The sequence below is a fragment of the Pongo abelii genome, chromosome 22 (genome assembly GCF_028885655.2).
Source record: "Pongo abelii isolate AG06213 chromosome 22, NHGRI_mPonAbe1-v2.0_pri, whole genome shotgun sequence".
NCBI classification, from domain to species: Eukaryota; Metazoa; Chordata; class Mammalia; order Primates; family Hominidae; genus Pongo; species Pongo abelii.
In genome coordinates, this window is record NC_072007.2 from 52,367,383 (window position 1) to 52,392,006 (window position 24,624).

The 24,624-nt window shown below is 43.3% G+C and overlaps 1 protein-coding gene across 3 annotated transcripts; it reads right to left on the minus strand.

The window, feature by feature from the left end:
• Positions 1 to 633: 633 nt before the first annotated feature.
• On the minus strand, positions 634 to 24,132 carry ZBTB21 (zinc finger and BTB domain containing 21). Of its 3 annotated transcripts, XM_024239508.3 has the most exons (3): positions 23,994 to 24,132; positions 6,281 to 7,896; positions 634 to 5,677 (listed from the first exon to the last, which is right to left on the minus strand). In XM_024239508.3, exons 2-3 carry the CDS (start codon positions 7,881 to 7,883, stop codon positions 4,683 to 4,685), a joined length of 2,598 nt encoding a protein of 865 aa, XP_024095276.1. In that variant the 5' UTR covers positions 7,884 to 7,896; positions 23,994 to 24,132; the 3' UTR covers positions 634 to 4,682. The 3 variants fall into 3 exon arrangements, with proteins under 3 accessions (XP_024095276.1, XP_024095274.1, XP_063576981.1); XM_024239506.3 differs by having other exon boundaries at positions 634 to 7,896; XM_063720911.1 differs by lacking the exon at positions 23,994 to 24,132 and adding an exon at positions 21,601 to 22,258 and having other exon boundaries at positions 634 to 7,896.
• Positions 24,133 to 24,624: the final 492 nt, after the last annotated feature.

The following is a 24,624-nucleotide window of genomic DNA, read 5'->3' on the forward strand; positions in this document are numbered from 1 at the left end:
TCAGCAAAGGAAAACAGAACCGTCAGAAGCCAAGAAGTGCGAGTCCAAGCAGGTGAGAATCAGCACTGATCAACCCACTGTGGGTCTCTGTACCTTCTCTCTAATCTTTGTTTTCCAGTCAGCTTGGTAGCATTAACTTGATTATCTACAGTTCATCTGTTCATGTTACAGGGAGAGCTAATAAAATTTTAAAAAATGATATACCCTGGTTTTACAGAAAAGCCTCATTAGAATGAAAAAAAAAGCTATGACATTAAATTCTTTAGATTATCAAATAAAACTGGTTTATCAATTGCTATGCAGAAATATCAATGCAGGGTACTTAAAAATGTTCTTTTTCTGCATTTACCCCCTTGCCCCATCAACTTAAAAACTACCAGTTCGAATAGTAAAGGAAATGGCAGATGAGCAAAGATGGTTGCCTATCTGGTTTTAATCATCGTGTATTTGCGGTGCCCAAATAACTAAAGCTTTAATACAACCTTAATTCTATAAGCAACCTACAACGGGGGAAAATTAAATCTCTCACAGCTATTCACATTACCCAAATAGGAAGATTTTAACTTCACTTTCATAAATGTAAATGCTATACATGGTTACTATCAAAGTACAGAGCATACCATTGAGACTGACTCAAAGCAAAATACAGTACAAATTTATTGACTCCAATCATTCTTAGTCAACATTTAAGCAAACTGTAGACAACAGAATTGAATACAAATAAGCAATGGATTAACATTAGATAGAAATCCTATTTTACCATGAATTTTCAGTTCGAAAAAGCTTATTCCTAAGTAAAATGGAAAAATGACTTACTCTGCTAAGGCATATGACAAAATATACAGAATTATAAAACCATTCGTTTTTCTTTTAACCATAAGCATATATTCAATGGAAAACTTGAAATAGCCTTGGACTAATGTTCTGAAAATTAGTATTAATTGAGTATAACTGTGTGAAAAATCTGGACAGCATTAACAAATGAAAGAGCACTGAATTCTGTTAAAGATTTACAGTAAAATACTTTGGTTCCCAAAAGACTGTCTCTAAAAGGAATTTTTAAAAACACCTGACATTGTAACTCATTTTTTCTCCTCCAGAATCTAAACACCGATTTTGTCTTCTCCCCAGTCACATGGGAATGCCATAAGCTGGAGTACCCGCTGAGATGCACTGAAAGAGCATATTAAAAATTACAAAAAATTAAACTTCTTAAAGTGCTAAAACCACAAAAAACCATAAATGAAAACCTATTTTTTAAAACTTAAAGTTTAGTAGTCAGTGTTAAAGAACACTTTTAAAGAGTATGTGTTAGCATTATTTAAATCAATAATGCATTTCACAATTATTGCAGAAACATCACTGAGACATCGTAAATTGTCAAACTGACTTGTAATCCAGTTAGATATGATTTATACAGAAATCTATTTGGAATTATACCTAATTACTTTTTACTAAGAAACTTCAAATAATTTTACTTCCTGAAGTTCCAGATTACAGTTGTATATACACACGCATGCACGTGTGTACAAACCCAATTTGAGACAGCAAAGGCCAACTTTAGATCTGTTAATTCTTCCATCTCCCCCTCATCCTGATCAGACAGTTGGCCTTGCAGATGCAGCCACACTGCACCTCCGTGAACAGACACATTCTATTCCTGTTTCACAGCAGCTACTCTCATTAGCACCAATGGGACTACATATGGATTCAAACGGTCACTAATTAAGTGCTGGGGCACATTTTTACAGGCAAGGCTATAAACGTTCCATTCCAAACCAGAAAACCAAGAACATCACACATCTCCCCACAAATGCAAAGAACATCACTGTTGAATTGTTAGTTGTATATTCTGGTAAAATTATAACTGTATACTAACTAGTTTTAAAGGTGAATATTCTACAAATCTTCAAATATTACTGTTAAAATGCACAATATTTGTTACCTCCATTGCTTACTTTGAGTGATAAAAACATGTTTTATGTTACTCCTTCCTTCTCCCACATAAAGAAAACGATTCAATATCAAGTTCTCAAATTAACAAAGAATATATTAAAACATTTTACATTCTTTCCACAACTGCATAAAAAAGCAGGCATCCTGCATACTTACATGGAATAAAGAGCTTTCTACATTTTCAAAATTAATTACAATCCTAAGATATTTACATGAATATCTTCACTAGCTAATGAGTTGCAACAATTTAAGACCAACTTGTTTTACACCAAGTGTTTGCCTACTGGCTGAGATAAACATTCTTAAAAAACTTTACTGAATAATTAACGTATCTTTCATTATTTTACTTCTTAACATTTAAAATAGTTACATGAGTGGAAGCATATTTTTTTGACCACCAAAATAAACTCTTTCAGCCTAATGCTTTTAAAGTACAGTATAAAAAGTAATAGAAAAACCAGAACGGCATTATAAATGTTTTTGGTTCAAAATTTTATTTGAAATCTTATATTCCTTGCTTAGACAAAAATGTGAAGACAAAACACCAGTCATTTTTAAAATCTAACAGATATGCAGAACCTATGTTTAGATCAAAAATATTTTTTTTTTTTACTGATTAACAATATTATTTTTAAAAAATCTTCGAAAATGTAGCATAAAGGTTCAAGTCCTGGGATACTGAATTTATAATGCCAAGATACTCTGTATCATGGAATTATCACCAACAGATACTCTAACGGCCATGTAGGTGATGATTACTCAGGGAAACTGTCTTCTTTTGAAGTGACAGCTACCAAGATGGTCAGAGTAAGAAATACCACATTATACACGGAATGAATTCAATGTACAATAATCCATCCTGATGTTTCATGTAAAGCCATATGCTTTAGTTTTATCCTTAAAATGCATAGATTTCTTTTAAGAAAACAAAGATGGCAAGAATCAATAACTGCAATTTATTTTCCCTTCTCCATCAAATTTAAGAAAGAATAGGAAGTAACTACTAAAATATAGTGGAATTTTGGAGTTTTTTCAAGTGAAAGAATACAAGGCAAAATTTCATATATAATATCCATAATGTACAAAGTCAATCAGTATTTTATAAAAATGTCTGGTTCAATAAAAAAATGAGAATATCTTTCCTACCACTGGTATGGAATGTTGGCAATAAGATTGATGGGTACAGAGTTATTTTCTGCTACAGCACAAATTTAAAATTATTTCTTAATGACAGTAGTTGGCTTTTAAAAAAAATTTGAAAGAATACCTTGTAACACAAACTAGAGTCTACATTGGTATTACTTTCTTAAAAGGATTTTGTAGTTTCGTTTTTTTAATACATCTAACTCCCACCCCCACAAGTAAAAATTTTCCCTTTTGAAACACATTGAACTTTGGATATCCTACTGAAAGGCTTTCAATTACAAATTATACATAGTATTCTTTGAAAAGCCCAAAACCCGTGGACCAAAATAAGTAGCTAAAACTAATTTTGGACCACTGATAGTGCTCTAATACCTATTTTTGAAATATTAAGCAATGATGTAGAGAATGGCCTTGCCCATGATTTTAACCACCAGACCCCCAACAAATTCTAACAGAAATTGTCACAAGAGAGAGGCAGGAAAATGTATATGTCGTATATATTGTTCTTGGAAAGCACGTTGAAACTGCAGTGAGGTGTTTCTCCTCTGCTCTATCTGGAAGTAAACGGTAATTTATTACATCAGCTGTGCTAATTCTTGAGTGTCTGGGATCTATTTAAATATATGTCCCGACCTTATTTGTTATACTAATGTTAAAATCAAAATTAGTGCCATATGGTTAGCTTTGTTTTCTGTCCTAACTACACTCAGATTTTCAATTTGTGACAGCATAAATCAGAGGAAATATGTGCAGTCCTTCAAATGCTGGTCTGAATTTAGACTGCGGTGCAGTGTACATGTAACATGGTACAAGTTTTTATAACAATGTCTATCACTACCGAAGCCCTTATAAACTGACTGTAGGGGACTTCCATAAATTGTTTTCATTTCCCAGGTCTTCCTTAGAGTTTAACTATCATTTATTATATTGACTGAGAGCAAGTTTTTGTTAGTTTATAAAAATCTAAGTGTTACTATTGCTGATTTAAATTTCTCACAATTTTCATACAAAAAGAAGTTTTACATGACCACAAAATACCAAATATTTATTTTTATCAAGTGTCAGGATAACTTATTAAAGTTGAGATTTATCTTTTATTGCTAAAGTAGTCTAAGATATAAATCAATACTGCAAACTACTCCACTTCTTCCTATTTTGGACTTAAGAACATGGTTAAGATTTAACTAGAACTCAAGTGTCTAAAATAATCAAAAGAAGGAATACTTCGATAGTATTCCACTAATCAATAAAAAACCAAAAACCTCAATTAAATGATTATACTGACACCATGGAATGAGGAACCATGCACACAATCAAGACTAATCCAATTTCAACATTAACGAAATCAAACCATCTTGTTCTTGTAAGATCCAGAACCACAATATTTTAAAAGGTGTATTTCTAAAGTTGATTAAGGACATTACTAAGTAATTATCAATTTGTCTCAAACTTAATTTCAAGCGTAACGATCTGCAACCTTTATTATTCTTGTTTAAAAAATATTTTGTTTCTTATGACACATTTAACAATTCAGGTTGAAATCTGGGGACTGCCTCCCATAGGTAAAAAGTGTTGGTCTTTCAATTGTGTGTTTGTTCATGACTCCAAAGACTAAATGCAGTCTTGAATGTCCTGTGGCAAAGTTTACACATAAACTGTCTTTTAAATGTGATTGCTGAAAGGGGTGGGGCATGGTAAAAAAGGGTGTCTGATTCTTGGGGCACAAACAGTTTTTCTGTGGCTGGAGTTGGGTTTTCGGACAGGCCTGTGGGGCTGTCAGGCTCCAGAGGCTGGATCTTGGGCAGTGGTGGTGGCGGTGGCAGAGGTGGTGGAGAGGGAGAGTTTGTGGGAACAGGGCACACCTCAGATTCCTTATGTGCCGATTCCTCTGAAGCCTGAGACATGTGCGATTGGAAGTGACTCCAGAGTCGAAAATTAGTGCGAAAAGCTTTGTTGCACACGTGACAAATAAATGGTTTCACAGAGCACAGAAGCTCCTGGTGACGCTCCAGCTGCTTGTGCACCGTGAACATCTTCCCACACTTCTCGCAGGGCCACAGGCTGGCTTCTTTGCTAGGACCCGCTTCTTTGGGGGCTGTGCTGGCCTCGGGTGCTTCTTCTTCAGCCTCCTCCACAGGCTCCTCTTTGACTTGGATTTTCAGTTGCTTGGAAAGACTAAGGTCTTCAGGGAGACAAGAGGAATCTTCCGAGTCGAAGTTGACTTGTTCTGAAGAATCACTGAACACGTTGTCGTCTTTTGTGGTGACGACGTGGTTTACTTTATTGGGCTCAGGCTGGGATTGGGGCCTTGAAGAACCAGTCACATCACCATTGTGGTCCAAAACGGGCAAAGAAAAGTTTTCGGTGGGTGCCATGTTGTTCTGATTATGGACCTCAACCTGGTGCCGCCAGATGCTGAAAGAGGACTTGAAGGTGCGCATGCACTCGAGGCAGGTCAGCTTCTTATACTCACACTTGCTCTCGTGTTCTTGCTTCAGCTCGGGCGAGAAAAACCTGAGGCTGCAGTAAGGGCAGACGGCCGCGTTCCGGCACAGCCGCTCGTGGCTTCCTTGCTCTAGGAGAGAAGAGAGCTTAGCATTACAGAGGCGGCACTGGTAAACCTCCTTGTTTTCTACTGGACTTGCAAGAGGAGCATGCTCTTTTGGTTTAGCAACTTTATTTACTCCAAGGGGTTTTTCTCCTGGATGCATTTTTATGTGCTGCTTAAATTGAGAGAGAAAGCGGTACGCTTTTCCGCAGTAAGTACAAATGTAAGCTCCTTTGGCTCGAGATCTCAAGTTCCTCTTGATGACTTGCTGCGCTTGGGAGCTACTCTGTCCCTGAAAACCAGGCTTGCCGCGCCTTAACTTAATGATCAGAGCCTTCTTAATTTCTCTCTCTCTCACTATATCAATCAGCTTTCTTTGGAATTTTTCATCCAAAACAGCATGTGAACTAGAGGCTGGTGATGGGTTCTTCACTATGCCGTGTTGGGTCTGACAGTGTGTCCACACTTTGAAGTTGGTGTGAAACCTCTTGTGACAGATGTCACAAGCGTAGGGCTTTTCTGGGTTATGGTACATGTTAACATGACGGTGAAGACCCGCTGTTGATCTAAAGATCTTAAGGCAATGTTTGCATTTAAATTTTTTGTTTGGTCTCGTCCCCTCCAACTCACCAAATTCGTCTTTATTCAAATCAGAATCTGGAAAATCCGCATCAAGGAGAGTAGGGCTTGAGCCTTCCTCAAAATTATCTTCTGACACAGGAGACCCGTGCTCATTCACCTTTAACTTCTTAAACGGCAATCTTCGGTCCGCTTGGAACCTCCTTTTTGCTGGGAGTCTGCTCATGTCTTTTTGGTCATCTTCTGTTTTCAGAGACAGGTCTCTCGTGACCAATGAAGATGAGGCAGCTGCTGTTGCTGCCGCATCTCCCACAGTGACGCGGATGATGTCCGAGGGATCTGACAGCGGGCTACTGGGCTCAGTCTTTATGCGCACCTCAGTCACAGGGGAGGCTCCCTGCCTGTCTGTTGACTGAGAAGCACTAAAGGACCTGAGGCGATGCGGTTGTAGCACTTGAGGCCTGTCATCTAGGGCTGTTTTTTCACTACAATCTTTTAAAGATGACTTCTGAGATAAAGCACACAACACATTCCCTGGTGCATCATTGGACACCGAAGATGATCCCTGGGAAGATTTCAAATCTATGGAAGGTGAATAGACAGGAACCTGGCTATCCATGGACAATGACCGTCTGAGGAGACTCTTAACAAGTGGGCCACTCCTGTCAATGCTTTGGTTTCCAGAACCAGATCCACTGGATGGGATCACTAAGCCTAACTTTGAATAGTACAACAAGTTTCTATCTTCACCTTGACCATTTCCTTTGTTCGTTTCTTTTAATAGATAGGGAGTCTCTGATGAGCTACACAGAGACAAAACAGGTGGCCGTGGTCTCTTCAAAGCCAGCTCTAGAGCTTTTCCTTTCGGAAGCTGACCACTCACACCTGGTTTATCATCCATAGCTTCTCTGTCTTGCAGAGGCTTTGAAGGCAACACTGCATTTCTTTTCACCAAACTGATTCTATTAGGATCATCCAAAGATCCAGAATGCTCAAGAGACTTTGCATATACCACAGAACTATCTTTCGGCCAACTCTTTTCAGTTAATGACAAATTATGAAGTGGTTCAATTGGTTTTGGGACATGTGGCTTATTGGTATTGGCCTTGGCTGCAATGCTAGGAGAGGGCCGGGAAGTATGGCTTACATCGGGTTGATTTTGACTAACAGTTTTTCCTTGTGCTTCGTTTCTACTTTGACAAACAATGACACTTCTCTTTTGAGAACTGTTTTCATCATCTTCTACAAACACTTTTTTTCTATTAGGACACGTTGGAAAGGGGGCTTGAGGTGTTTTAGAAACGATGTTAGTCAGAAAGGAAATCCCAAGACTATAGCCAAGTTCTTGCACAGCAGCAAGGCTGCTCTTCTCAACAAATAGAGAGGAAGAATAAATGTAGTTTAAAACATTATCAAAAGCATCTGGCTCACAGAAGTCAAGCTGAAATACAGTTTGTGACTCATTTTCCTTATTTGTGAATAAACTCTGAAAGTATTCGCTGCTGGCAGCCAAGACGTTTTTATGAGCTCGGAACTTTTGGTCTCCAACAATCAGCAGCACATCACACAGCTGTCCTTTGAGACGCTCCTCATTCAGGGCACTTAGGAGAGAAATGGCGTGTGCGGGGTTGATGTAATGCAGTAATCCCTCCATGGCTTGAGTTTATCTAAAAGACAAAATGTAAAATTACTACAGATATTACAGTGAAAAGTTCCCCTGGCTCCTCAAAAGCAGGGAACATCAGCTGTCTTTGCATAGGTACCAATATTTAGCAGACCGTAGGCTGACAGAAGCTCTATGAATGAACAATCTTATTTAAATAATGGTGAAAATGTAAAATAAGTCTCGTGGTTTAAGTAGGTCCTCATTAAAATAGAAGAATTGCAGGAACTATAACATAGGCATTTGTATTCCATCAAAAAGGCTGCCAGAACTTGGCAGGTGGATATGGAAGCAATATTTGAAAATAAAGGTTTATTATTTAGGGTCCTTATCCATTTGATGCTTGGCACTATTCCTTACCAATTCAGAAAATAAGTATGAATTATCAAAACCCCTGAAGTCTATAGTTCCGAAAGAAAATCAGCTTTATTACTACATACACTTAAACACAATGTGAACTGTTAACAATTGGTTGCAAAGCAGGTCTTGTGAGACCCTTATTTTTTATTTTGAGACAGGGTATCTCTCTGTCACCCAGGCTGGAGTGCAGTGGCACCATGATGGCTCACTGCAGCCTCAACCTCCTGGGCTCAAGCAATCCTCCCACTCAGCCTCCTGAGTAGCTGGGACCACAAGCACATGCCACCTTGCCAGGTGATACGGTCTGGTGGTGTCCCCCTCCAAATCTCCTCTTGAATTGCAACTCCCACAATTCCCACATGTACCTCCCAGTGGGAGGTAACTGAATCATGGGGGTGGGTCTTTCTCGTGCTCTTCTCACGATAGTAAGCCTCATGAGATCTGATGATTTTATAAAGAGGAGTTCCCCTACACAAGTTCTCTCTTCCCTGCTGCCATGTGACATGTGACTTGCTCCTCCTTGCCTTCCACCATGATTATAAGGCCTCCCCAACCACGTGGAACTGTGAGTCCACTGAACCGCTTTTTCTTGTAAGTTACCCAGTCTTGGGTATGTCTTTATTAGAAGTGTGAAAATGGACTAATACAGTAAATTGATACCAGTAGAGTGGGGCACTGCTGAAAAGATACCCGAAAATGTGGAAGCAACTTTGGAACCGGGTAACAGGCAGAGGCTGGAACAGTTTAGAGGACTCAGAAGAAGACAGGAAAATGTGGGAAACTTTGGAACGCCCTAGAGACTTGCTGAATGGCTTTGACCATAATGCTGATAATGATATGGACAATGAAATCCAGGCTGAGGTGGTCTCAGATGGAGATGAGGAACTTGTTGGGAACTGAAGCAAAGGTGACTCTTGTTATGTTTTAGCAAAGAGACTGATGGCATTTTGCCCCTGCCCTAGAGATCTATGGAACTTTTAACTTGAGAGAGATGACTTAGGGTATCTGGCAGAAGGAATTTCTAAGCAGCAAAGCATTCAAGAGGTGACTCAGGTGCTGTTAGAGGCACTAAGTTTTATAAGGGAAGTAGAAAATAAAAGCTTGGAGAAGTTGCTGCCTGACAGTGCAATAGAAAAGAAAATCCCATTTTCTGAGGAGAAATTCAAACTGGCTGCAGGAATTTGCCTAAGTAAGGAGGAGCCGAATGTTAATCACCAAGACAATGGGGAAAATGTCTCCAGGACATGTCAGAGACCTTTGTAGCAGCCCCTCTCATCACAGGCCCAGAGGTCTAGGAGGAAAATATGGTTTTGTGGGCCAGGCCCAGGGCCCCCTTTCTGTGTGCAGCCTAGGAACTTGGTGCCCTGTGTCCCAGGTGCTCTAGCCATGGCTGAAAGGGGCCAAGGTACAGCTTGGGCCATGGCTTCAGATGATGCAAGCTCCAAGCCTTGGCAGCTTCCATGTGGTGTTAAGCCTGCAGGTATGCAGAAGTAAAGAACTGAGGTTTGGGAACCTCCGCCTAGATTTCAGAGGATGTATGAGAACACCTGTATGTCCAGGAAGAAGTCTGCTGCAGGGCTGTGTCCCCTCCATGAGGGGCAGGGCCCTCATGGAGAAACTTCTGCTAGGGCAATGCAGAAGGGAAATGTGGGGTTGAAGCCCCCACACAGAGTCCCCACTGGGGCACTGCCTAGTGGAGCTGTGAGAAGAGGGCCACCATCCTCCAGACTCCAGAATGGTAGATGCACTGACAGCTGGCACTGTGTGCCTGCAAAACCCACAGACACTCAATGCCAGCCCATAAAAGCAGCCAGGAGTGGGGGCTATACCCTGCAAAGCCACAGGGGCGGAGCTGCCTAAGACCATGGAAGCCCACCTCTTATATCAGCTTGACCTGGATGTGAGACATGGAGTCAAGGGAGATCATTTTGGAGTTTTGAGATTTGACTGCCCTGCTGGATTCTGGACTTGCATGGGGCCTGTAAGCCTCTTTGTTTTGGCCAATCTCTCCCATTTGGAACGGCTGTAGTTACCCAACACCTGTACCCCCACTGTATCTGGGAAGTAACTAACTTGTTTTTGACTTTGCAGGCTCATAGGCGGAAGGGACTTGCTTTGTCTCAGATGAGACTTTGGTCTGTGGACTTCTGAGTTAATGCTGAAATTAGTTAAGACTTTGGGGGACTGCTGGGAACGCATGATTGGTTTTGAAATGTGAAGACATGAGGTTTGGGAGGGGCCCGTGGTGGAATGATACAGTTTGGCTGTGTCCCCAGCAAAATCTCATTTTGAATTGTAGCTCCCACAAGTCCCCACATCTGGGAGGGACCCAGTGGGAAGTAACTGAATCATGGGAGCAGGTCTTTCTTATGCTGTTCTTGTGATAGTGAATAAATCTCAGGAGAGCTGATGGTTTTATAAAGAGGAGTTCCCCTGCATAAGTTCTCTCTTCCCTGCCACCATGTGAGATATGCCCTGCACTCCTTGCCTTCTGCCATGATTACACGGCCTCCCCAGTCACGTGGAACTGTGAGTCCACTGAACCTCTTTTTCTTTGTTAGTTACCCAGTCTCAGGTATGTCTTTATTAGCATTGTGAAAATGGACTAATTACACCTGGGTAATTTTATTTATTTATTTTTTTTTTAGAAATGGGGCCTCACTATGTTGCTCAGGCTGGTCTCCAACTCGTGGGCTCAAGAGATCCTCCTGCTTCAGCCTCCCCAAGTGTTGGGATTACAGGCATGAACCACTGAGCTTGGCCAAGAGACCTTTAAAAATAGAAAAGAATTTGGAAAGAGAAAAATTATTTGCTAATTACTAATGAAAGTGTTTACGCCAGGCGCGGTGGCTCACGCTTGTAATCCCAGCACTTTGGGAGGCCAAAGTGGGCAGGTCACTTGAGGTCAGGAGTTCGAGACAAGCCTGGCCAACATGGTGAAATTCCATCTCTACTAAAAATACAAAAATTAGCCGAGGGTGGTGGCATGTGCCTGTAATCCCAGCTACTCAGGAGGCTGAAGCATGACAATCACTTAAGCCTGGGAAGTGGAGGTTGCAGTGAGCCAAGATTGCGCCACTGCACTCCAGCCTGGGTGACAGAGCAAGATGTCATCTCAAAAAAAAAAAAGATTAGAAGTGTTGAAGAATAAAAGAAGTTTGTTTTCTTTCTTATGCTATTTGCCTTGCAATCTCATGAATACTATTTTCTTACCAAATCACATTTTCAACAATAGCACAAAGGAAACTTTAGCCTAGTTCTAAATTTAATTAAAGAGTTTAAACTGAGATTTCACTGAAATGCTCTTCAAATCTAAACATGAGAAGAGAAGGCCTAGTGGTAGAGTGCAAGCTCTGGTGCCAGACACTTGGGTTGAGATGCCAGCTCCTTGCAGGCTGGTTGATTGTCCTTGGGTGTTTCTGTTAGCCTCTCGGTGTGGCAGGTCCCTCACCTGAGATAGGAATGACAACTGTGCCCTCCTCTTGCAGGGTTGTTGCAAAGAGTTCATCTAAAGAAAACTCAACAAACGTGCACTTAACTTTCAGAAATTGCAGGATTAATAGGCATCTAATTCAGTATCAAAGAAACAGGGCAGATTAACCCCACCATACTCTCGATGCAGACAAAGCCATTTCATGCAGAGACAATGCCTGACTCTGTGTATTTGACCCTTTATTTAGGCTTCTGTTCCTCTAACACCTTATCCTTTTCATTTTTTTTTTTTTTTTCTAGACAGGGTCTCACTCTGTTGCCCAGGCTGGAGTGCAATGACTCAATCTTGGCTCACTGCAACCTCTGCCTCCTGGGTTCAAGCGATTCTCCTGTCTCAGCCTCCTGAGTAGCTGGGATTACAGGCGTGCACCACCATGCCCAGCTAATTTTTGTATTTTTAGTATAGTTGGGGTTTCACCATATTAGCCAGGCTGGTCCCGAACTCCTGACCTCACGTGATCCGCCTGCCTCAGCCTCCCAAAGTGCTGGGATTACAGGTGTGAGCCACCGCAGCTGGCTCATCCCTTTCATTTTATAACGCCATATTTTCTTTCAAATATTGTTAAGACATTTATTTTTAAGATTACATGTATCCCAAGTAACTAAGAATATTTGTGACAGTTTTATCTTTCCCTAGAGGGCAAACTGCAGATGAACCAAACTTGACCCCAGCACATTTGTAGGTTCTCTTCTGGCCTTTGCTGGTTACCCCAGCCGCCAGGCTCTTCAGGAAGAGCCCAGAGTCTCCTAGGCTGTCAACCTGGGAGTGGCCACACACGGTATACAATTCCTTCTGACTCCCTGATAAGATGCGACTCAATTTAACCGACTGTCACAGGACTTTGCTTCTAGAGATAATGCCTTTAGCCTGTCCATAAACAACTACTTTGGTCAGACTGCACCAAGTTTCTGTCCATTCCCGCCTACCATCCTTTTGAAGTAAATGGTAAATTTTAATTCCTCTATTTTTTTTTTAAAATTATTCTATTTGTGACTACTTGATAATTTTCCTTCCTTTTTCTTCTGTTAGTCATTTAAATTTTCCTTAATCCTACTATACTTTCTTTACATCTATTTGTATGAAGAAACCCTTACCATCTTTTACAGAGGTCAGCAGAAAAAGACATAAGCTTATAATGTTACACGTATTGACTCAGCTGGGTACTGAGGAGTTTTTAGCACTAATAATTTTTGACAAAGCTAGTTCAGATGTTGCCACAGGGAAAAGCTGTAACACAGAATTAAAGATACACAATTAAAGGCTTGGATAGTCTTTGTCAAAAGAGGTTCTTAAACTCAACTTGGTGGTTTAAAACTAGCAATTAAAAAATAAATGACTAGGACAGAGTAGAAAATATCAGAATGCATCAAATGTCATAAGGCTAATTATGAGCTTGAGAAACTTTTGTTTCTATTATATATATGTACATATCCACAAGCAAGCATGGACTGGACTGAGATGTAAAATGTATTCCTTCCTGTGGGTCAGTCAAAATATTTTGAGAGCCACTGTTCTAGGCTAACCAACCTCTTTGAGTCTCAGTTTACCTCGCCATAAAAAAAGGATAACACTCGCAGCTACCACATAATGCTATTGTGGGAATTAAATAAGATAATAATAGTCGCCACCATTTATATAGCACCTAACTGTACAGGAATCTACACTACAAACTGTACCAGAAACTTCTCATGTCATTCATTCATCAAAATGGGATCAGAGAAGGTGTGACGGAGGCGAGGGATGAGCCATGGAGATAAATGGAGGAAGAACATCACCACAAAGGGAGAAGCTAAGGCAACAGGAGGGCTGGAGCAGTGTGTGCTGGGAGCCATGTAAGATGACATCTGAGAGGCAATAAGAAGTAAGACTGTCTAGGGCTGGGAGACCTCCAGAAGAACTTTATTTTTTACTATGGATGAAATGGACAGCCATTGAAGATTCTGAGCAGAGGAATGACAAAGACCTGAATTACATTTCCAAAGGATTGCTCTGGCTCTGTTGTTGAGATTAGACAACAGAGGGTGGGTTAGGGGGGGAAGCTGCGGGCCAGCTTGCAGTCCACTGTAATGACCCAGATGAGAGAGGATGGTGGCTGGGAGCAGGGTGGTAGCAATGGAGGTAAAGGCAGAGTCATTAGGATTTCTAGTGGACAGACTGCAGGAGAAAACAGAAGGTGTGGAGTTAAGTATTCTGCCAAAATAACTGGAAGGGCATCCTTAGGAGAGACGGGGTTTGACAGAAAAACCAGGAGTTCAGATTTTTTAAAGAATTCAGTTTTGATATCCTACATGTGAGCAGCAACCTGTTCATCAATGTACCCTTTTATGAGCCTCCATCTCTCCCTTACTGTCCTTACTTCCTTTCTTGTGCTTCCTGGGATCAGTTCCCAAATAAACATCTACCTCTGAATCCTTGTCTTGGGGTCTACTTTTGGGGGAATCCAAACTAAGACACAAACAGAACTCGAAGCACAGGTAAAGACTAACCACTTCACACTAAAACCTCCCTTCCAAGGGCTTGTCCTGGCCCTTTAGTGTGAAGACTAAACCAAGGGGAGTTTTCTACATCCCTGGACCTGAAGCAAATGGTATTCCACAGATCGTATGCATCCCGTTGCCAAAAAAGCAACACTTGTGTCCCTTTTGCTTAGAAAGGTTTCCTTCTTTATGCATTATTCAAAGTATCATGATCCCTATTTCTGCTCTAAGTCACTGCTTCAAATTTCTTGGATCACAGACTTCTATCTTCTTTGGATGAAAACATCTATGAACTAGGGGACAATAATAAAGTCATTCAAAGTTAAGTTGTAAGAGAAATACTCACTGTCCCTGAAAATTATTGGGGATTTAAATCTTAACTTTCCTATAACCTCCATTTAGATCCATCACACCTGCCTGAAAAGTGCCTCGAGATGTCCAAATTCCTGATACACAAGCGCAGAATAACTTTATAGAGTATTTATTTTCCATTCCATTCAGTAGAACAGTAACTAGGTACTTAATAACAGCTAAAATTTGGGTGTTTATTCTGTCACATACACAAAAATAAAAAAGTTATTTTTATGTATTAACTCAATATTTACATCAACCATAGGAGGTAGGTACTATTATTATCCCCATTTTACAGATGAGAAAACTGAGGCACAGAAGGTCAAGTAACATTTTCAACTTCATAGAGAATAAGTAGCAGAGCAGGATTCACATCAGCTGGCTTGGATCCAGAGGCTAAGCTCTTAACCCCTACACGACACTGCCTCTAGTTTCCTCTTCCAATTCTCGTATCATCTTCTGAACTAGACAGTGTCATCAATCCTTTTTACAAATGAGAAAACTGAGACATTGAGAAGTCAAGTCATTTGCCTAAGGTCACCCAGACAGTTATAGACTTATGGCTAGCATCTGTCTAGTGTGTGCTAGAACCCTTCTAGACATGGAAGATATCAATTTAACAAGTATGGCCCTGCCTCATGGAGCTTAAGGTCTTGCACAGGAAGAGGACAGGTCAATTCATCAGCCTAGTCCAGTATGCTGAGCAGCAGATAGGATGCTTGCAGAGGTAGAGACGCAGTATGGATGACAGGCATCAGAGCCAGGTGAGATGGAGGCCAGGAAGGGCGTTCTACGAAGAAAGTTTTATAGGGAATGCCAGGAAGAGACAGGAAGGATGAAGGACATTTCAAGGGACGAGTATTTATTTTCCATTCCTTTCAGTAGAACAGTAACTAGGTACTTAATAACAGCTATAATTTGTGTGCTTATTCTGCCACACACACAAAAGTAAACACTTTTAATGTATTAACTCAATATTGACATCAACCCTAGGAGTTAGGTACTATTATTATCTCCATTCTACAGATGAGAAAACTGAGGCACAGAAGGTTAAGTAACATGCTCAATGTCAGACAGATAATAAGTAGCAGGGCGGGATTCACATCAGCTGGCTGGGCTACAGTACATGCAACACTACAGAGACAAGACAGAGCAGGAGGAATCCAAGGGAACCACAGGTGGCTTTGTCTGGTGAAAGCTAAAGGTACACATAGGGGAGGAAATGCCCATGAGGCTGGAGGAAGATGGAGGCATGAGCGCCTTGGGGGCTAAAAATATGTCATCTGAGGATCTTGCACAGGAAAGCAACATTGTCCATTCTCCCCAGTACCCCAGGATCTAGAGACTCTAGATGTCTAGATAGGAGAGAGGGGTAGCTGGGAGATGCAAATCCCTCACCTTCACATTAAGGCCCTTGCTTTTTTTACATTTTAATTCAATTATTAAGCTTTGAAAACAATGTACCCTTTCCTAGTCTGGCTGCAAACAGACAATTAACATATTGAATTTTTGTGTTTTAATGACGGTCAGTATATTTGAGTTTAACAATCACCTAAAAATATAAAATGTTCCATCCATCAAGAATGTAAGTAAAAAGGGGGAAAATCATAACTGCTGACGATCACGAGATAATCCAGCAAGACTGTTTGTGGCTGGTGGCTGTGTAGACCGAATCCTCAAAAACTTTTGATTTCTCTGCTCTTCTGCTGTCAGATAAAGCGAGCTTTGTTGCCGGGTGTACTTTCTCCTCAGTGTATTTTTCAGATCTAGACCGATAAGTTTGCTGGCACATCACTCCAAATTTCCATGCAGGTTTTCATTATGAGTAATCAGGGCCTCCGACTTACAGAAGCAGTGCATCTTACACACAAACACGCACTGCTGCCACCACCGTCTACACCCCTCCTTTCCACGGCTCATCTCCACCTGACTCATCACGGCAGAACTTCTGCCACTTCAGTCATGGCGGAAAAACCTTGGAGCTCTTAAAAGACCAGCGGGTGAAATTTGGAGAAAAGGTCTATTTACGAGCAACAGAAAAAACTAAGAGGAAAACCCCCCAGGAAAACCAGTTTCTGAAATAGGGCCGGCTTGCTTACCACTTTGATTCTCGCACACAAATGACTTCCCAAAGCCTGCCTGGATTGTTTCTACTTCATGTCTTCTGAAATTTCAAAATGAGAGAATCTTTATGGTTAACAATTCACAGAGGACCTTACAGTTCCATGGAAAAGCCTTTCAAATCAGTCTACTTGTCTCAGATCCTGGCTCTGCCACCTATTAGGCATGTAACCTTCTAAAGATGACTCAACTTTTCTGACTAGTTTCCTTACCTGTTAAACATGGCTAACACTACCCACCACATAGGATTTTTATGAAGGACAGAAGAGGCAACATGTTTGAAAGCCCCAGTACGTTCAGCACTTCCCATGTGGCACATGCACATCTTCCTTCCTTCTCCTCTTCCCCTCACAGATGCTTGTGTGGGCCTGCTACCCCCCACACATCACAAGAGGTGCTGGTGATGGGGAGATGAGTAACTGGCCTGCTTCTTGTTCTCCTGTAGCTCACATTTCCATGGTAGGACAGACAATAATTAATAAAGGATGTGAAGAATGCTATGGGGATACTGATTCCAGGAAGCAATTAATTTGGCCAGGGTGTAGGAGGGTGGATGAGTGAATAGTGGGAACTATTCACTATTAACTATGAGTGAATAGTCGTAAGGAAGGCTTGGGACTCATCACTCCTTTGACAATTATAATACAAGCTGAATATCTGTAGTCCAAAAACCCAAAACTACTTTCTGAGCAATGACATGATGCACAAAGGAAAGGCTCATTAGAGCATTTTGGACTTTTGGATTAGGGATGCTGAACCACTGGGTATAATGCGAATATTTCAAAATCCCAAACAACCTGAAATCTGAAACACTTCTGGTCCCAAGCATTTCAGATAAGGGACAGTCAACCTGTAATACTAAAGGTTCCATTCTTTACATTTCTACTATAGGCACTTTTCAGAAATGCTCATCTGGCCTTGCTGGGGCTTAAAACCTTCCAAGGGCTTGCCCTGACCTCAACTTCCAATTCCCTGGAATGGCTACAAAACCCTTCAGAACTGGATTCCAGAAGATTATTTCATACCATCACTTCAAATTCCTCAGGTAATAAATGCTAAGGAGGTGGGGGACTCATATCTCACATCTTTTTTTTTGTTTTGTTTTGAAGAGTCTCACTCTGTCACCCAGGCTGGAGTGCAGTGGCACGATCGTGGCTCACTGCAACCTCCACCTCCTGGGTTCAAGCAATTCTCCTGTCTCAGCCTCCTGACTAGCTGGGACTACAGGTGCCAGCCACCAGGACTGGCTAATTTTTGTATTTTTAGTAGAAACGGGATTTCACCATATTGGTCAGGCTGGTCTCGAACTCCTGACCTCAGGCGATCTGCCCACCTCGGTCCCCAAAGTGCTGGGATTACAGGCCAGCCACCTGTAAGATATGAGCCACCACGCCCGGCCTCATATCTTAACATAAATTAATTCAATGCAAATACTTTCCTCTTTATAGACTGTTAAATCAGTTGTATGGAATTAAGATTTTTGAGGGAGAGGGAACGTAGGCAATTTCAAATATAGAGTATTCTAGTGAGAAGTAGAAGAAAGCAAAGCACGAGTTGGCACTCAGAAGGGTACCGGGGGTGAGTCAGGGGTTGAGAAAGAAAGATGGAAAGGGATCAAAATAATCTCACCTACTTGGACTAGTGTCATACCTAAGGTACATTATAAATTAAGTTGGCTCCCAGACTAGCCACAAAACTGCTACTACCAGTTCTACAGGAAAATGGCTCTTTACATCCAGCATCAACCTAGATTTCAACTCTGGGAACATGGGTCCTTTGGAATGTTGGGGATTGCTTCTATAGTCCTAACCATGATACTAGAAAAAAGAGGGAATGCATGTAACACAAGGCAAACACCTAGTTAAAAAAACAAAGCATCTACATTTGACTTTGGAACATAAACACACACACACAGACTGCTTATCCCCAAACCCTCATCTCAGGATTTAGCCGTAACACCTACCATTGGATTTTACTATTCGATGGTGATAGGAAGTTGCCTCTGAGTTTCGGTCTTATCATCACTCACTTGGTGACAATGCAAATATCCTCAGATTTCAAACCTAGACTAGCTTATCCAATCCTTCAAGAGTCGTCATGTTACTATCTTGTATTCCATTTCACCACACTTTCAGTCCCTAACAAGGGGGTTTGATTTTGGTTTGATGGTTGTTCTCAGCCACATTCAGGAGAATGATCCTACTCCAACATAGCTCAAGCTCCTTTGCACCTTAGCAGAGCAGACTCTGGTCACAGCCTTTGCTGTTTTCTTCCAGCCACTACACAGCCATTCCACCTCCTGTTAACAGCCCCATGATTTTGCTAGAGAAGAACTGCTCTTGTCCACCTGTGTGCTACAGCCTGATGTGCTCCTCTCCCCTACCTCTGGGCTAACCATACAACCAAAGCCAAACCAATCAGAAACTTTGTCCTTGGAATACGAATCCTGAGAAGAATGATAAAAGCAATAAATAAATGAAGCTGACTTATCTCAGCGGACGCCTGAAAATGCAACCTTGCTAGTGCCTGCTACATAGATTCCTGGAGTTAGCTTGGTTTTTGTCCTTCTTCCTGGCCCAGTGTTTTAGCTTTTCTTTTAAGTCCAAGAGCAACCCTGTATCTTTACAATAAACTACTTTTTCCATTCAAGCCAGACAGTTTCTGTTCTTGTTATTAAAGAACCCTAATATATTTCCATGTGGTATTCACTGTTCCTGTCACGCCTTCCAAACCCATCCTAATACAGCTTCTAGACTGAGCTTCTTAGAACAAAGCTTTGATCGTTCACCCAACATACACATTAAATATTCCTATTATTAATTCAACTTATTTATTGAATTCCAATTCTGTACAAGGCATGGTTAGATTTATCTGAAATATAGGGGTGCACCAAACAGACAAGACCCCCACTTTCTAGTGAGATAAATCAGATGCTAAGGAAACAAATAAAAAAGATAACCTCAGATTCTGCTAAGTGTTATGGTGGAAATAAATAATGTGCTATTGCTGGATGCAGTGCCTAGAAAGGATGGTCAGAAAATACCTTGATGGAATATTTCAGCTGAGACCTAAGATCTGAATGAAGAGAACCAGCTTTGATCCTGTTTAAAAATCATAAAAACAATTGTTCTCCATTAGGCTAAAATTTTTAAAACAATGACTAAAGGGCTCTAAAAATCTGGTTTCAAATGACTTTTAAAATTTTCTTAGCCAGGCGTGGTGGCTCATGCCTGTAATCCTAGCACTTTGGGAAGCCAAGGCGGGTGAATCACCTGAGGTCAAGAGTTCGAGACCAGCCTGGCCAACATGGTAATACCCTGTTTCTACTAAAAATATGAAAATTAGCCGGGTGTGGTGACGGGTGCCTGTAATCCCAGCTACTCCAGAGGCTGAGGCAGGAGAATCGCTCGAACCTGGGAGGTGAAGGATGCAGTGAGCTGAGATCGTGCCACTGCACTCCAGTCACCACTGGGTGACAGCTGAGCCAGAGCGAAACTCCGTCTCAAAAAAAAAAAAAAAAAAAAAAAAATTTTTTTTCTTTCCCTTAGTTATTCCCTAGTGATCCCTTCCTGCTCCAGATACTCTTGTCTCTAAGACCTAACCTGCACATCTGACTTCTTCCACTCCCCAATCTGGAAAGTCCTAGAACTCACCTAAACCCCTCCTCAGCACACTACTCAGAACATTAATCACCTTTCAAAGCTCAGGTCAAGTTCCAGCTACTCCATAAAATCTTCCATTATGGGTTGAATTGTGTCCCCACTCTTCCCTCCCAAATTTATATGATAAAGACTTAGCCTCCAGTACCTGGAGAATGTAATCGTACTTGGAGACATGGTCTCTAAGAGGTAATTAAGTTAAAATGAGGGCTTTAGGGTGACCCCTAAACTGATGTAACTGGTGTTCTTACAGGAGAGGAAGATTAGCACAGAGACATGAACAGAGGAAGGACCAAGTAGGGACAAGAAGATGCCACCTATAAGCCAAAGAGAAGCCTCAGAAGAAGCCAACCTGCTGACACCTTGTTCTTGGACTTCTAGCTTCCAGAACTGTGGGAAAAGAAATCTGTTAAGTCATCCAGTCTGCAGTACTTTGTTATAGCAGCCCAAGCAAATGAATATACCTTCCTTGACTACTTCATTTTATAATGTGCAAATACCTCAACTTCAGCACCATTTACATGTTTATTCACAGCCTTTATTGTTAGTCATTTGTGTCTCCCCAAGAGGACTGAAAGCTATTTAAAGACTGATAATCTATTTAATATCTTTTGGCATTCTTATCAATGCTCAACATGTTATCTTCCACAACAATAAAGATTTGACTTTTCTGTACTCTTCACTCCAATTAAATGCAGGACTGAAAATTATGGCTGTTAGTTGTTTTGCTGAAGTAAAGCGTATTACATCACTGCCCTGCTTTAGAGTACTCTACTGATTTTTCTATTCCTAAAGAAAATCCAAACTATAGACTGGCATACAAGACTTTTCATACTCTGGTTACAATTTATCTCTCCACCCTTATTGGACACTCCTTACCATCCACTCTACAAACTTGCATATCCAGCTTCTGCCACCCAAAATCTCTCTCTTCCCTCTCCTTTACTTGGCTAACTTCTATCGAGAGATCCAGTTGAAATGTCACCGACTCTACAAAGCTTTTGTAATTTACCCCTAGCCAGCAGCTCAGTCATCTAAACTACCACAATACTTCATCTCTCTGTAATAACACCACAACTTCTTCAACTGATCTGCTTTTACACGTGTCTCCCTCAAGGGACTCCCTAAAGAAAGAACCCTTGTTTGCATGCACGTATCCCTGATGCCCAACACAAGGCCTGGCAAGCTAGGTACAGGGCAAAGAGAGAAATCATCAAACTTGAGGCTCAAGACCTGGACTGGCTCACCTTTATTTCTCCAGCATCCGTTACAGAGCCCCAACACGTGGCAGTATTCTTTGCTTTTTCTATTAGACCTTGTGACTTTCATCACTACTGGACGATGATTCCCAAATCTGTATCTCTGTTTAGACTCTTGAGGCTCCAGCCTCTCAGGTACCTACTGAACGGTTCCATCACAGTATAACCTAAGGTCCAGCATGGTACTTAAACTCCACACCTCTCGTCCCTGCTCCCACATGTTTGTCCTCACATATTCCCGATTTACTTTGGTGTGTTGCCAGCCCCTAAAATTTCTTCTTTTTCCCTTATAGCCTATCACTGTGACCTGGTCAAACCTAGCTCTTAAACCTAGCTTATAATCTGCTCTACTTCCATTGGCTTTGGGGACAACTAAAATTGTCCCTTCGGCTGGGCGCAGTAGCTCATGCCTGTAACCCCAGCACTTTGGGAGGTCAAGTGGGGTGGATCACGAGGTCAGAAGATCTCAAGACCATCCTGCTCAACAGGATGAAACCCCGTCTCTACTAAAAAAAAAAAAAAAAAAATTAGCTGGGCGATGTGGCGGACGCCTGTAATCCCAGCTACTCAGGAGGCTGAGGCAGGAGAATCGCTTGAACCCGGAGGCGGAGGTTGCAGTGAGCCAAGATCACGCCATTGTACTCCAGCCTGGGGCAACAAGAGTGAAACTCCGTCAAAAAAAAAAAAAAAAAAAAAGAAAAGAAAAGAAAAAATTGTCCCTTTAATTATCTCATTTCCATCGAGAAACCTTCTTAATAACTTAACCCCAATTTTGTTATTTACAATTTTTCCTTCAGAGTGTACACATCTAATATTCAACAGTGTAAGTTCCTCGAGGGCAGGGGTTATGTCTTCTTCAACTTCTATTTCAACAGAATGAAGCACATTATACTTTCAATCACTAGCGTTAAAAAGGAAAAATAAACAAAAAGTTACTTTTAAGTAAACCAGCACTTCAAATTTTGACTTTCTTTTTAACATCAATATTTAGGGGTGCTTAAATTTAAACTTAATGACTACTAGCCCTTAAAGATCACGATTTACTCCAAGTACACGAGGAAAGCTTTAAAAGATAATTTTCCATGAGAAATCTTTCTAAAATGGATTAACCCACTTTCTTGTCTTCTTAAACAAGGTATGAGGACCATAATGTAAGCTGCTTAATTGAGGACTCAGGGTCATCGTGTGAACAATCGCCGGACTATTTTGTAATACACGCGTGCCCTCGGAGGCTCGGTGCCAGGGCTGTGAGCGCTTGCACGAAAGGAAAAACCCCAGGCCGTGTGAAGTCTGACTTTCCCCATCCTCTCGGTCAGGCAATCCCACCGGGACACCTGTCTAAAAACACCCCGCCTCCGAACGCGCGCTCTTGCGGAATGCTTCTGCACCGCAGAGCCCTCGTGGCTGGGACCGCATAGCAACCGGGGGCAGATTGCGAGCCCCCAGCGGTGTGCTAGGATGGAGAAGCAGGAGCCGCTGACGATGGACTACGGGGCGTGTTCCCGAAAAGCCGGGAAGAGACGTGGCGGGGCTGCCGCGGGCGTCTCTAAAGCCGGCACGGGTGGCGTCTTGACTCCCTGCCCCTCCAGCCGCAGACCTCGGACAGGGGGAAGGGGGCTCCTCCAGCGGGGAGACGGTCGCCGACCGAACAGCAGAGCTCCTGGCCAGCGGAGGGTGCTATGCTCTGCGGGACCGCCGGGAAGTCCCAGACAAGGTCTGCAGGGGCTCTGGAGGGAAAGAAACGCGCTGCGACGTCCAGGCGTCCTCGGGAGGGGCCGGGGGCGGGGAGGGAGCGTCCGGCGGGCACCGAGCGGTCACGCTCCGGCCACCGGGCCGAGGACGGGGCGGCGGGGCTGGGTCCCGGACCGTGAAGGGAGCGGCGGGTCGCGGCAGGTGCGGGGTACCCAAGGCCGCCGGCCAGCTTCCGCGCGCATCCCGCGGCCCGGGCCGCCGGCCCCCAACCCCTGCCTGGAACGGGAGAACGCGCCCTTCTCCACGAGGCGTTTCAACCGCTCCGCGCGAGGGACGCGCGCCTGGGCCAGGCGTTTCCTCTACCCCAGGGGCAGCTCGGCCAGGGTGAGGAGTGGAGCCCGTGAGGGAATGGAGCATGCGCATTCGCGAGGGCGAGGCCAACTGCTGGCAGGGAGCGTGCGCAGTGTGAAGGTACAATCGGCTACGTGGGAACCCGGGGCATGCTCGGTGAGCGCCCAGGCCCCGCGCACGCGCAGAAACGCTCGGAGCCCACAACCCGCTGGTGGAGAAAAAAGAGGAGAGAAATCACCTCAGAGTTACGTCAGGAAAGGCAGCGTTTTGCGGGGAGGCTGTAGCCTCCTAGGGGGCCCCGCAGTTCTCCTAGAGCTAGGGGCGTGACAGTTACTCACCGGTCTTCAGTCTCGAGGCAGACGCCGGGCCCCTTTCCGCTCACACTCGGCTCGCGCGCGCCGCAGCCGCCGCTGCCGCTGTGATTCCATCCATCTTGAATTTGACGTCATCCCACACCAGGGATGAGGTCATCGCAGGCATCGCTCGTCACGTGCGTGGCACTCTGATTGGGCGCCGGGCGCTGGAGGGCGGGGCGGGGCGGGGGGGGGGGGCTCGCGGCGCAGGGGGACGGGGGAGGGCGGGCCTGCCGGGAGCCGCGCGCCGAACGGACGCCGCCGCGCTGCAAGCCCGCGCCCTCGGTCCCTGAGGGGAGCCTGCGGCGGCCCTTAGGGGAGGCGGCCGGGCGGGGGGCCGCGGCGAGGAGGCCGAGCGCCCCGGCCAGGTGGAGTCCGTCGCGACGAGGAGCGCGCCGATTCTCAGGGGACTTTGCCGCCTGCCGGAGGCGCCCTTGCCGCGGGGTCGCCCCGGGTCATTCGGCCGCGGTCCTGCCCAGCTGGGCCGCCAGTAGTTCCCGCTTCCGGTGCGGCGGGATGCGTGGCGCGGCCGCTTAGTCCCTCGGAGGGGAGGACGCGCCCCCGTGCACCGGTGGACGGCGGGCGACTCCCCGAGCCGACGACCCCGACAGCGACG